The sequence below is a fragment of the Coffea eugenioides genome, chromosome 6 (genome assembly GCF_003713205.1).
Source record: "Coffea eugenioides isolate CCC68of chromosome 6, Ceug_1.0, whole genome shotgun sequence".
Taxonomy (NCBI): Eukaryota; Viridiplantae; Streptophyta; class Magnoliopsida; order Gentianales; family Rubiaceae; genus Coffea; species Coffea eugenioides.
In genome coordinates this window covers 51579650-51592256 of record NC_040040.1, presented here as the reverse complement: position 1 = coordinate 51592256, position 12607 = coordinate 51579650, and the positions used below count along the sequence as shown (strand labels likewise).

The 12607-nt window shown below is 35.6% G+C and overlaps 1 protein-coding gene across 4 annotated transcripts; it reads left to right on the top strand.

The window, feature by feature from the left end:
• The first annotated feature begins 1131 nt into the window (after nt 1–1131).
• LOC113775749 (armadillo repeat-containing protein LFR-like) lies at nt 1132–2706 on the top strand. Of its 4 annotated transcripts, none has more exons than XM_027320746.1 (4): nt 1132–1337; nt 2108–2239; nt 2346–2486; nt 2587–2706. In XM_027320746.1, exons 1-3 carry the CDS (start codon nt 1145–1147, stop codon nt 2351–2353), a joined length of 333 nt encoding a protein of 110 aa, XP_027176547.1. In that variant the 5' UTR covers nt 1132–1144; the 3' UTR covers nt 2354–2486; nt 2587–2706. The 4 variants fall into 4 exon arrangements, 3 of the variants coding, with proteins under 3 accessions (XP_027176547.1, XP_027176545.1, XP_027176546.1); XM_027320744.1 differs by having other exon boundaries at nt 2108–2269; nt 2350–2486; XM_027320745.1 differs by having other exon boundaries at nt 2108–2269.
• Nucleotides 2707–12607: the final 9901 nt, after the last annotated feature.

Below are 12607 nucleotides of genomic sequence, written 5' to 3'. Positions count from 1 at the left end.
TTGCCCTTTAGACTCCTTGCTAGTATAATTGTGATACTCATTTTCTTGCTTAAGATACATCGGATCTGTTACGTACGTTGTCTCATTCACAGCAAAAATAGTAGTGATACCCTCTTTCAAGCGTTTGCTTAAGAAATGCAACAGCAAAAATTGTGCCTCGGCTGATAAAATTTTCATACAAGCAGGTTTTCAATCTATGAGTAATTATTCGGAAGATGTGATAAGGTTTTAATACGTTTGCCACTTAATAAATGTCGTTAAGCTAAGCACAGTGGAAAAGAGTGAGAGGAGGGGTGTAACTTAACGAAGCTTCTTGATTGATTCGGATTCGTGAGTAGTTCAGATGAAAATTCGAGTCAAGTATGAGTAGGAAAAATTAAAGTACTCGTTGAATTTCATCGAATAGTACATTTCTAATATAATTGTTAATTGTTTATTGTGAAGTTACATTAACAGATAAGATGGTTATAGAATTTACCAAAAATTGAACTTGAAAACTAAATTGAATTCGATTAAGTTTGACTAAACTGGATTGAACTCAATTTGATCAAACTTGAGAAAGGTAGTATAAACTTGAGCTCTATTTTCGAGAAAATTGACAAGTTTGAGTTCGAGTATTTTTATTCGAGTAGAGCTCGACTCTGCCGGTCGGTAGTTCAAGAGTGCATAACAAATTTTGTTCTACGCCAAGTTTAAACAGTCTTAGGATCAACTCAAGTTCACAACTCGAATCCCACCACAAAGACTAATTTGTCCAAACAAATTTCATTACTCAGCCTTCATTTATGGATGAAATTGGAGTATGAACGTATAATTGAACTATACAGTGTATGATGGATAACAAATATTCTGCATTGGGAACATGTTATTTTGTTATTATTATAGGAATAATTTGAATAGATGTAGAATACGTGGGTATTTCAAGGCAATCATCTCAGAGTCAAAATAATTTAGAAGTGAATTAATTCACATGGAAATCCATTCCAGGTCCAGTTTTTCTGCGGCCCACTTATTTGCCTAAAATTTTTTATTGGGCTCATATTTGGGCCATAATCCATCCTTCAGCCGACATCGAATGGTTGTTTCTCCAGCCTTCTTTTTCTCAGCTTTAAGGCCCAGTCCTGACCATCACCGAATCGCAGCAATGCAGAAGAGAGACCAAAGCAAAGCAGGTGGAGGAGCAGGAGGCTCCGCCACGCCGGCGGCGAAGAGAGGCCGTCCTTTCGGGAGCGGAAGCGGCAATGCTGCCACAGCTGCTGGCGCAGCTGGCTCAGCTGATTCTGCAGCTCCCTCTACTCTCCTCGGTCCTCCTCTACAAGTACACTCCGCCTTTGCCGGTCAGTCTACACACGGATAGATTAATAAAGTTTTGATCTTTATTTCATTCTGTCCGAGATTATGGTGAAAATTCCCTTAAATTGTTGTGATTCGTCAATTCTTTCGCAGAGGGGTTTAAGTACCTTCAGGGTTTTAGCTTTTCTGGAATTCGCTGAAAAAAGTTAGGTTTACGAATATCTACAAAAGTTTGCAATCAGTGAAGGACTGTTAGTAAGGTCATTAGGAGAAAAAGATGAACTCAGCTAGCTTGCCTGGAAAAGAGCTTTTTCGAGATTGGTTAGTTTGAAGAAGATTGAATATGGGAATATCAGCTCTTTAAGCTTGATTTGATCTCAAAAAATGGGAATATCAGCTAAAATTTACGAATTAATAAACCAAGTTACTAGAGTTCAAAGCTAGTTTGAGCTTGGTCGAACAATAATCTAGCCAAGCTCGAAAACAATTTTAAACCCGTTATTAATATCAAACTAAGCTTGTATTTTATTGTGTTAGGCTTATTGGGCTCTTTAATATCTTATTTGGTCATAGGTGATGTGATGAAATGCTAATTTATCATAGTGTTTGGGAACTGTGCAAGTCACTTTAGTAGGTTCACAGATAACAGGTGCAAAAGAGAGGATACTTTTAATGATTGAATGTGGAATATAGAAATGAAAATTTGTATAGGCTTGCATTATGCCTAATAAAATGGATTTTGGATGCTTCAGATTTGAGCCCTTATGGATTTGATGGATTCTCATTCACATTACTTCAATTGTTTTCACCAGAGAGCAGAATAACAAAAGGATAGTTCTCGCTCTTCAGAGTGAGTTGACATGGGCATTGAACACTCTCACATTGCTGTCTTTCAAAGAAAAAGATGAAGTTCGTAAAGATGCAACTCCTCTTGCCAAGATTCCTGGTTTGCTCGATCGATGCTTTATTACAAGTTGTATGTCTCTTGTCATTCAGCAAAACTTATGCATATGAGTAATTTCTGTTGCACTGAATTATCTAAATTCGGGCAGATAGATGACTGGCGTGATATATCGATCCTTGCCAAGGGTGCTAGTTAAAACGCCAAGAGTGAGAATGCTAGGTGCAAATTCTGCTGTTACTGGATTTGGGAATGAATATGAGGCCTTGAGCAAAAATGAAGCTGCTCATAGGTTGTTTGGCATGAGTATCTTATGCTTGAAATTGAAAGTCTTATGTTCATAATGATCACATGGACTGGACACCTGATTTGTACAATTTATTTCGCAACAGCTCTGCGGCTGGTTCCAGCAGTAAAGAGGCTTCTGTACAGAAGAATACTAGTATATATATATATATATGTATATGTATCCGAATTAGTAACTGATGATGATGCATTTCACAATTTCTCAAGGCATGACTATTTAATGCAAACTAACTTGTTTATTACAATTTATTTTATAATTTAATTTAAGATTCTTGATTCTTTAATTTAACTTTCATTAGTGGTATGATCATTTGATCAAACTGTAATATGCCTTATCCTTAATATGGGTTCAACAAAAATTCCTTTTATGTTGGTTTTTTAGTTCCATTTATTATTTTTTTTTTATACTTTTCTATATGTTATGATATATAGGTTTACCTATGTGCAATGTAGGTATGAAACCAGAGAATTCTGTCAGGGCTAATTATTTTTAGAATTATGTTTGATTGAAGCACGCCATAATAATTACAGTGGAAGCAGTTTAAAAAAAGAATGTTAGGAACGAATTAGATCAACTTTGAAAGAATGTTACCAATACCATCAATTGGACTTCAAAGCAATGGGAAGAGCACTTAAAGGTACCTAAGTTTATATATCAATTTTAATATTTAAATAATCGGCATACTTTTGAAAATAATTTTTTTTTGTACATAATAATTTTTTTTTGTGCATATCGTTACAGGATAATCCCAAAGCAAGCAAATTTTGTTTTAATCCACTGGAATATCCAAATGAAATGAGGGCATTATTTGATGGTATTGTTTTTTGTCAAAAAGTCAATTGACTTTTACTGATTAAACAAACCTAATCCCAGAGCATACTCCAAAAGCCGGCCATTATTTGATGGTATTGTGGATATCGGAAAAAATGTGTGGGGTCCATCTAAAGAGGGATTACCACGGGATGGTCTTGAAGCTTGTTCACAGACATGTATCAATTTGGAAACGGAGGAAGTTGATGTGGCCTCTCCTTCAACTAAGAAATCAAAACAGGGAATCAAGAGTGAAGGCAAACATCCAAAAAAAACCAATATTGAAAAACTACATGATGTTGATAGCCAGTTGATGAATGTTATTGAGATCCTGGAAAAGTCAGATGGACCAAGTATTCAAGATTGTAGACAACTTCATGGGCAAGCAGTTTTATTTTTCTTGGGATGATGAATAAATTATTTCATTGTCAAATAGTTTTATTTTTCTTGGGATAATGAATAAATTATTTTCTTTTATGTGATTATTTTTTTTTCTTATAAATGGATTACATTATAATATATATGTTAGCTAACTATTCTTACTTTCTTTTTTGTTTTGTCAAATAATAATTGGAAGAAGTGTGCTGTGCAATCTTTTTTAATGATATACTCAATTTGTGCAATCTTTTAAAAGTTGTATTAATATTACTAATCCTAAAAGGAAAACAATTGAGGCGTATTGGAAGAAGACTTGATACAAATTCTATGTTGAGAGGATACGAATACGTAAATGAAATTCTTGATGGAAATCCTGCACACTCTATAGAAATACTACGAATGAGAAAAGAAGTATTTATGAATTTGTGCACTCATTTGCGAAATAAAGGTTGGCTACAAAATAGCCGTTTTATTTCAGTTGAAGAAAAAGTAGCAATGTTTCTTACAACTACGTGGTTAAAAGGAGATATAGCCATTCGACCCATACCATTCATACATATTTTTATGAAGTGCTACAAGCTATGCTACATTTTTCGAAAGAGATGATTGTCCCAAATTTTAATGGAAACCAGCATGCAAGTCAACAGCAACGTCGACTTCTCCAAATATTTCAGGTATTTTCAAATGTAAGTGATCTTTTTTCAAGCTAAATATGTATCTAATTATTGATTTTTTTTGTCCTATTCAAAAGGGTGCTATAGGTGCATTAGATGGAACACTTATACCTGCAATCATACCCGTAGATGAACAAATTCTGTATCGAGGGAGAGGAAAAGGCAAGGGCATGCAAAATGTACTAGCTATTTGTGATTTCAACATGATTTTCACATTCGTTTTGGTGGGTAGGGAAGGTGTAGCGCATGACTCTAGAGTTTTGTCAGAAGCCTTAGCAGACCCAACATGCAACTTTCCTATTCCTCCAGCAGGTTAAATTTTTTTAAACAATAGTATTTTTTTACAGTAGTTTTCATCCACAAACATTTATATTTTGATATATGTTTTTTTGTGCAGATAAATATTATTTATGTGATGCAGCTTATCCGTACACACGTGGCTTTATGACACCATATCGAAATATTAGATATTGGTTGTCTGATTTTCGAAATGCTTCTCGTCCAAGATCAAAAGAAGAACGCTTTAACCAAGCACATGCAAGATTGAGAAATGTAATTGAACGTGCTTTTGGAATATTAAAAATTCGTTTTCCCATTCTCAAAACAATGAAACCATACCCTTTTCCCACACAAAGAAACATTTTGTCATTGTATGCATTGCTCTTCACAATTATTTGCGAAGAATTTCTGCAAATGATTATTGGTTTCAACAATATGATGATGATGATTCCATAATACAAAATGGAGAAGAGGTCGGCGATGACAAGACAAACGAAGAAGTAGGAGAAGGATCCAGATAAGCTGATCAATTATTCATGCATAACCTATGTGAAGAAATTACAAACAATCATTTCTAAATTTTTTAGGTCGAATTTATATGTCATATGAATTATTGGATTGTAATGTTTCTTTTAATGTTTTTCATAATATATTTCTTCTTTTATATTACTTTGATTTAAAAATAAATATTGTCATTTTCATACCTAACAATTTTAAGCTAATTAAATCATAGGTTCTATTTCCTTTTTGGATTAAAAGATAGAAGGGCAAAATTATACAATTTAGCTTATTAAGCATTAAGTTATAAATGTTTATCAAACAGTATAAATAGATTCAGTATTAAGATTCAAATATTCATATATCTCTTTTTAGTGCTTAATATTCAGCAAATTAATTGTTTCAGTATTCAGAATTCAGATTCAGTTTTATCAAACGGAGCCTTAATGAATTTGAGGAGTTACAAAGACCGCTAAGGGAGCTTTTGGAGGCCGATCTCATAATGCCATCCAAGAGCCCGTATGCAGCGCTTATTCTCTTTTAGTTGAAAAAGGACAAAATCTTGCATATATGCAACAACTATCGAGTTCCTAACAAGACGACAGTGAAAAACAAGTATTTTGTTCCCCTAATCATGAACTTGTTCGGCTGCCTTCGATCAAATAAAATTTTTTTCAAACTCGATCTATGCAAGGGTTATTATCAAGTAAGATTCAAGGAAGGAAATGAGCCGAAAATGGTCATCACCACGAGATATGGATTGTATGAGTTCAAAATGATACCGTTCGGTCTAACTAATGCACCAATCAAGTTGTGCATCCTCATCCAAGAGGTGCTAAAGGATTTTCTTGACAAGTTCATCGTGATATATCTCGACAACATAGTCATGTATAGTACTAGTATGGAGGAGCACATTGTGCACTTGAGACAAGTGTTTATTGTGCATTAGGCCAATCAGCTGCACGTGAAAAAGGAGAAATGCGAGTTTGGATTGCCTGAAGTCTATTCTTTAGGTCATATCATGACGGAAGGATCCGGATGAACTTACAAAAGATTAAGGCGATCGTGGATTAGGAGGTACCAATGACGCCAACAGAGTTGCTGTCATTTTTGGCCTAGTAAATTCTATCGTCCATTTATAGAGGGTCATTCAGCTAGTCTTGACTGACTTATTGCAAATAGGAAAGGCATGGAGTTAGACGCCCGCATGCCAAGCTGTACTTGGAGCCTTGCAGGATGCAATGATGAAAAAGTCAGTTTTGGCACTACCAGACTTTGGCAAGCCGTTTGAAGTGTACATCGACGCATCCGGCTTGGTTGTAGGTGGGATTTTAATGTAAGAGAGTCATTTCATTACTTACGAGAGCCACAAGTTAACTGATGTGGAGAAATGGTGGGCGATTCATGAAAAGGAAATCTTTGCAGTCATGTATTGTTTGAGAATATGGGAACATATCATACCATTCAAGATCAAGACAGACAATCAGGTGATGAACTACTATCAATCGTAACCAAAACTCTTAAGCAAGCAATCATGGTAGATGGACTACTTAACTGTAGGCGTAGGCGTGGGATGAGTACTCGCCCTATCCACCATTTGGCTGATCCGATTCGTACCTTACGGGTTAGCCATTTTCTAATCCTTACCCGTTCCGCATATCAGCGGGTACCCTATAACCCGCTGAGATAGAGTCGAATCAATGAGTACCCATCTCACCCCACTTATCATTTAATTTTTAAAAAAAATAATTTATACTAATTTAATTTTATATTTTACACATTCATCTAAAATTTAATAAAGATTTTTTTCTCAAAAAAAGTTTCCCACCAAGAAACAAGCATGCGAAGAGAATACAAGATAAATGAAAAAATTTAAAAGAATTCAAAATCGATAAAAGTTTGAAATAAGTAGCACATTTTTTTAAATATATGTTCCATATTAATTAAACTCTTTTCTATAAAACGTAAGATCATGATCTCTACAAATAAATTTTGTAAATAAACTATAGTCTCTCATATTTGTAATGCAATTTGTTCATTGAAATTATTTATTTAGTTCTAAATTATTATTTTATAATATGTATATAAAAATAAAAAATAAAAAATATATATGTTGGGCGGGTCGGGTACCAACGAATGTTTAATTATGTGACCCTAACCTGCCCCACATCTTAATGGGTACCCGACTCTCTTTTGATCTAATCAAATAATACAAATCGGATATCCTAATTTTTGAATTAGGTAAGATATGGCAGATTTTCGGATAACGGATAATTTTGCCCACCCCTACTTAACGGAATTCAAGTAAGATCTATAGTACAGTTCGGATAAGACTAATGTAGTGGCCGATACCCTTAGCCGCAAGACTACTGTCGCGCCCACTTACATGATCAAGGGGTATCTTTTGCAACATATTAAAGAGGGGTTTCAACAAGATTCGCAAGCCGAAGAGTTCAAGAAGCTAGTCAAAGAAAACAAGACGAAAAGATTTTGGCTTGAGGACAGGGTCCTCTACGCCAAGAACCAGTGCATATATGTGCCGAATTAAAATCAGTTGAGAAGGGACATTCTTAAAAAGTGTCACGATACCCAGTACATTGGTTACTCGGGGACACATCACACGTTGTTTCTTACGCGAGAATGATACCCCTGGCCTAACCTGAGGGACGACGTCGATGTGTGTATGAGAACTTCTCTTGTGTACCAGTAAAACAAGCTAAAAAATAAACTTCCCGATGGACTTCCACAATTATCGTAAGTCTCGGTAAGTGTTATGAGAGAGTGTCTTCACGGACTTTATCGTGGGGCTACCGAGGTCGAAAGTGTGCAAGAGCATAGTTATGATCATGGACCGTTTGTCCAAATATGTGGTGTTCATCTTCGTCACAAAAGAATGCATAGCAGATGTGACAACAGAACTCTTCATAAGACACATCGTCAAGTATTAAAACTTGTCAGCATCTATAGTGAGTGACCAAGACTCACAATTTATGGATAGGTTCTGGACGAAACTCTTCCATTTGTTAAGATTAGAGTTCAACATATTAATAACGATGCATCTACAAACGGATGGGCAAATGAAACAAGTCAATAATCTGTTGAAAGTATACCTCCAATACTATGTGGTTATGAATCAAGCCGACTAAGCAAAATTATTAAATGTTGCCTAATTTTGCTTCAACCTATCACAGAATGAAAGCGCCAACAAAAATCCGATCGAGATCGTGCTAGATTTTCAGTAGATGACTCCCAAGGACATTGTTGGTGGTTACAATGGTCTAAACCCTCTCACGTTTAAGTTTGCTCGGGATTGGCAAGAACGAGCAAAAACAACTAAATTGAAATTGGAGAAGGCTCAACAATGGATGAAGAAAAGGGTTGATCGTAAACATACATTCCGCGAGTTCAAGGAGAGGGACCAAGTGCTGATGGAATTCTACCAATACGAACGCACTCGTGAAGTGCACAAGGGTCTCATAAGACGATATAAAGGACCGTTTATCGTGCTAAAGAAGATTAAAAATGCTACCTATAAATTGGAGTTACCCGAGATTCTATCCTAACTCTACCCAATTTTTCACGTTAGTCCACTCAAGTTGTTCCATAAGGACTCGCACGACTCATCTAGGGGTGTGTCAGTGAGAGTGTTGTGGAAGTAACTAGTTTTCTAATTGATTTTAGTTACTTAAAATAGTAGTCAAGGAATTTTCTATTTTGCTTAGGATTAGAAGTTATTTCCTATTCTGTACAAGTCTAGGAATTAAAATTTTTTTGGTCAAATAATATTCTCTATAAATAGGTGCGTTAGCATACTACAGAGAGACACACAAGAAGCATAAAAGGGTAATATGTAGCCTTATACATGGGATGAAAGAGGATATTTGGAAGATGAAAAATGGTATACAAAGGTTGGATTTTGATTCAAATTGTATTCTTGTATAGAATTTTTCTCTCATAATAAAGAACAGGTTTCTTTCCATGGACGTAGGATCAATGGTGGAGTCGAAATACGTTAAATATTGTGTGTCGCTTATCTTTCATGTTTGTGGTTTGTTTGTAATTAAATTGTTGTGTATTTGATATCTCAATTGTTATTTATTTCGGGCTTGAATCCTAACAGAGAGCACCTGCATGTGTTAGGGACGAGTACGACAAGATCACAAAGAAGATCATAACTGGTCATAATGTCCAACACAAGAACCGCGCGCCAATAAAGGAGTACTTTGTGCATTGGCATTGTCTACCTAAGTCCAAAACAAGTTCGGAACCGACTGCAAAATTATGCTAGTTCAAGGAGCTCATAAGAGGATATGAAACAAGCTAACAACCATCAAAGACGATACTTTGTTCAAGTGAGAGGGGAAAATGATCCGCACATGTCTGTCTCACAATTAGTCAAACATGTACTATTGCCTATAAGAAAAACGAGAAAAATCAAAACCGATAGTAGAGGTATAGTCTAGTAAAAGGAGTGAATGGGAAGCCGTCAAGGCTAGAGCCAATGCTTAGAGATTTCTTGAAATGTTTTGGTAGCATTCCAGAGTGTTTTAAGCAATTCAAAAGTCTTAGCGAATAATTTAAAACTTGTACATAAGTCTCAGCTTGTATAAAATGTTTTAGAGACTGAGTGTAGAGAATTAGTATGTAGAAGTTTCTAAAACTTTATAAAGACTTTTTGGCTTGTCTATAAATAGGCAAAATCCCTTCATTTGTAAACACATTGTATAATCTTTTGAGTGCAATATAAGAGTTTTCCTTAGCCTCCATCCTTTCTCTTCTTACTTCTTTCATTTCCGCACAATCGCGTATGTGAGAGTTAAACTGAACTAGCAATTGTTCATAAGTTAAGTTTTGAAACTTAACTTGTTAGTGTAGCACAGACGTTGTGTTAATAGGGATTTTAGCCAATCCGTGACAATGGGATGGTGATGCATCAATCCTAGCTCAAGTGTTGTAGAACTACACGCAACTAAGATGGCATCCAACACATGATGAAGATCTGTAGCAACTACAAATAGTATCAGAAAACTCATAGTAGACAGCAACACACACGATAGCCAGATGACAGTGATCGCGTCTCCAGACACAACAATGCTATTGAACGCATATATAGTCATCCCGGCTGCCATACATGGAAGCCTCTTCTTTCGGACCTGGTGAATGAAATCTTGTATACGCTCGGACAACAAAGCCATCAGCGAGAGAAATAGAATCGAACTCCCTACGACTAGCAGCAAGATAAAGCTAATGAAACCATGATAAGAAGGGAAACTAACCTGGAGGTAGAATGCTAACCCTATGGGCAAAACTAACAAAAAATACATCAAAACTCAAGCAACAATGTTGCTGATAATATTCTTCATCCTTGCCATTGAAATCACATTGCCTATAAGATTTACAGAGGTGAGATAACCCCAAAATAAAAAAGTACTCCAACTTTGTAGCAATGGTTAATCAAAAAATCATGTGATAATTCATGGAAATGGATGTTTTCTAAATTTTGTGAGTCAAAAAAAATCTGTCGTTCCATATATTTGGATAAACTAACTATAATAGTGAAAACATTTTCAACAAAAATGGCAGATAGCAAAAGTTAGAATCTTACCCAGAAGCAGTGGAGATACCTGATACAAGTAGAGAGAGATGAGGAAAAGGAGGAGAAAAATCCTTTTGAGGAGGAAAAGGGCAGGAGGGAGGGCAAGTGACTATAGATGGAGAACTAGAGTGAGTACGGAGTGATCAGTACATATGTACTGGCTAAGTATTATAGTGATAGGGGTAAAGGGGCAGCAGTTCGTTTCTCACTCCTACGAGTCCCACCTGTTCTTCTATGCCACTGCTTCCATTCTCTTTTTTTTTTTGGTACTTTAGATAACTTGCACCTCCCATAACTATAATGTCATCGATTTTTTTTCCAATAAATAAAATCACCCCATTTGATTTTCTAATAATAAGAAACTATCATTTTTTTCAATAAATAAAACACCTCATTTGATTTTCTAATAATAAAAAACTACTTCAGACATGATTAGATTAGTCTTCAAATGATTATTTATTTATTTATTTAGATTTATCATCATTTAAACGAATGGTTATTCAAAAAAAGTATGTAGGTAAGTATTTTAAAGTTTTTTTTTGAATTACCAGGACTATCATTTTTCTTTTAATGCGCTTATGTAGAACATTCCTTTTTTTTCATTCAATTTGTCTGAAGCATGCAAAGAATTTGTCTTGTTAACTTCTCTAATTATGCTAAAGAGTTGGGGTTTTTTTTAATACAACATTTTTACAACTGATCCTATATTTGGGTGGGTGGGTGGGTGGGTGGGGGGGGAGAAAGAAGGAAATAGGGATGGACCCAATTATGAGAACTAAACTGCCTATGAAAATATTCTAAGAAATTCCGAACCTCTTACCTACATCAAAGGAGGATAAAATCCTAATGGCCAACTGAACACTAAAGAGTTGGTTGAATGAAGAGAATCTATAAAAACTATTTTTAGAGTAGTTGATCATTAGGAGAGTTTTAAAATCCTATTTGGATGTAGGTCAAGGATCCCTTAACCAACATTCTAAAAATCCAAGATTCCCTGGAATGTTCCGCCAGTGAGTGCCAACACAATCGTTTAAGCCAGTGGAGGTTCAGTCCCTGCCGGGTTACTAGTATAGAATAGGAGTAAGTTGAACGAGGAGAATCTATAAAGGAACTCAACATAACTATTGAAACTATGATAATACAAAATCTTTGAACAGATAATTTTGCTTTGCAAAGACTTTTATTGTGCTATATCACCAAGTTGGTGACATGATTAATTTGTTTACGGATGAATCATGTAAAGAAGCTAATTAATAAGATTGTTTTGTTTTGATTAATAATCAGAGTAAACACGTTGAAACTTGGTATTCTCTCACATCATTTCCATCTTTAATTCGTGTCGCGTGTGCGCTCTCCACTTGTGCATTCTATACTCGGAAGAGGAACTAACTAGCTCCATTCTTGAAAAGCAAGAGACCAAATATTTCCGGTTCCCCCATCACATCACAACCCTTTTATTTCGGTGGCGCTACCAACTTCCCTACGATTTCGATATCGCATAACATATGCAGACTGCTCGAGGCTAGCTGAAATTTATTGAGCTGATTAAGGCTCAGAATAAAGGACCTAAAACCAATGTTTTGAAAACCGAACCGGATCGGATCGAACGGTTCGACCGGTTGAACCGTGAACCGGCCATGGCACCGGTCCGGTTTTATGTTAGGATTGACCATGCTAGAAAAACCGGTCAAAAATCGGTCCAACCGTGAAACCGGATTGAACCGATTTTTTCCGATTTTCGAGCTTTCCTCTTTTTTTTTTTTTTTACGTTTTGCAAAATGTAGCTTTCAAGATTCGAACTCATGACCTTTGTAATAGAAGACCAATATAGTAACCATTGCACTATCACATCTTATTAATTTTTTTTATAA

Bases quoted from the DNA above. Each gene is read 5' to 3' on its own strand.
- LOC113775749 (XM_027320744.1), top strand. From the start codon at position 1,145: ATGCAGAAGAGAGACCAAAGCAAAGCAGGTGGAGGAGCAGGAGGCTCC. The intron at 1,338-2,107 runs GTCAGTCTACAC...TTTTCACCAGAG, and splicing joins AGTACACTCCGCCTTTGCCG to AGCAGAATAACAAAAGGATA. The intron at 2,270-2,349 runs GTATGTCTCTTG...TCGGGCAGATAG, and splicing joins TCGATGCTTTATTACAAGTT to ATGACTGGCGTGATATATCG.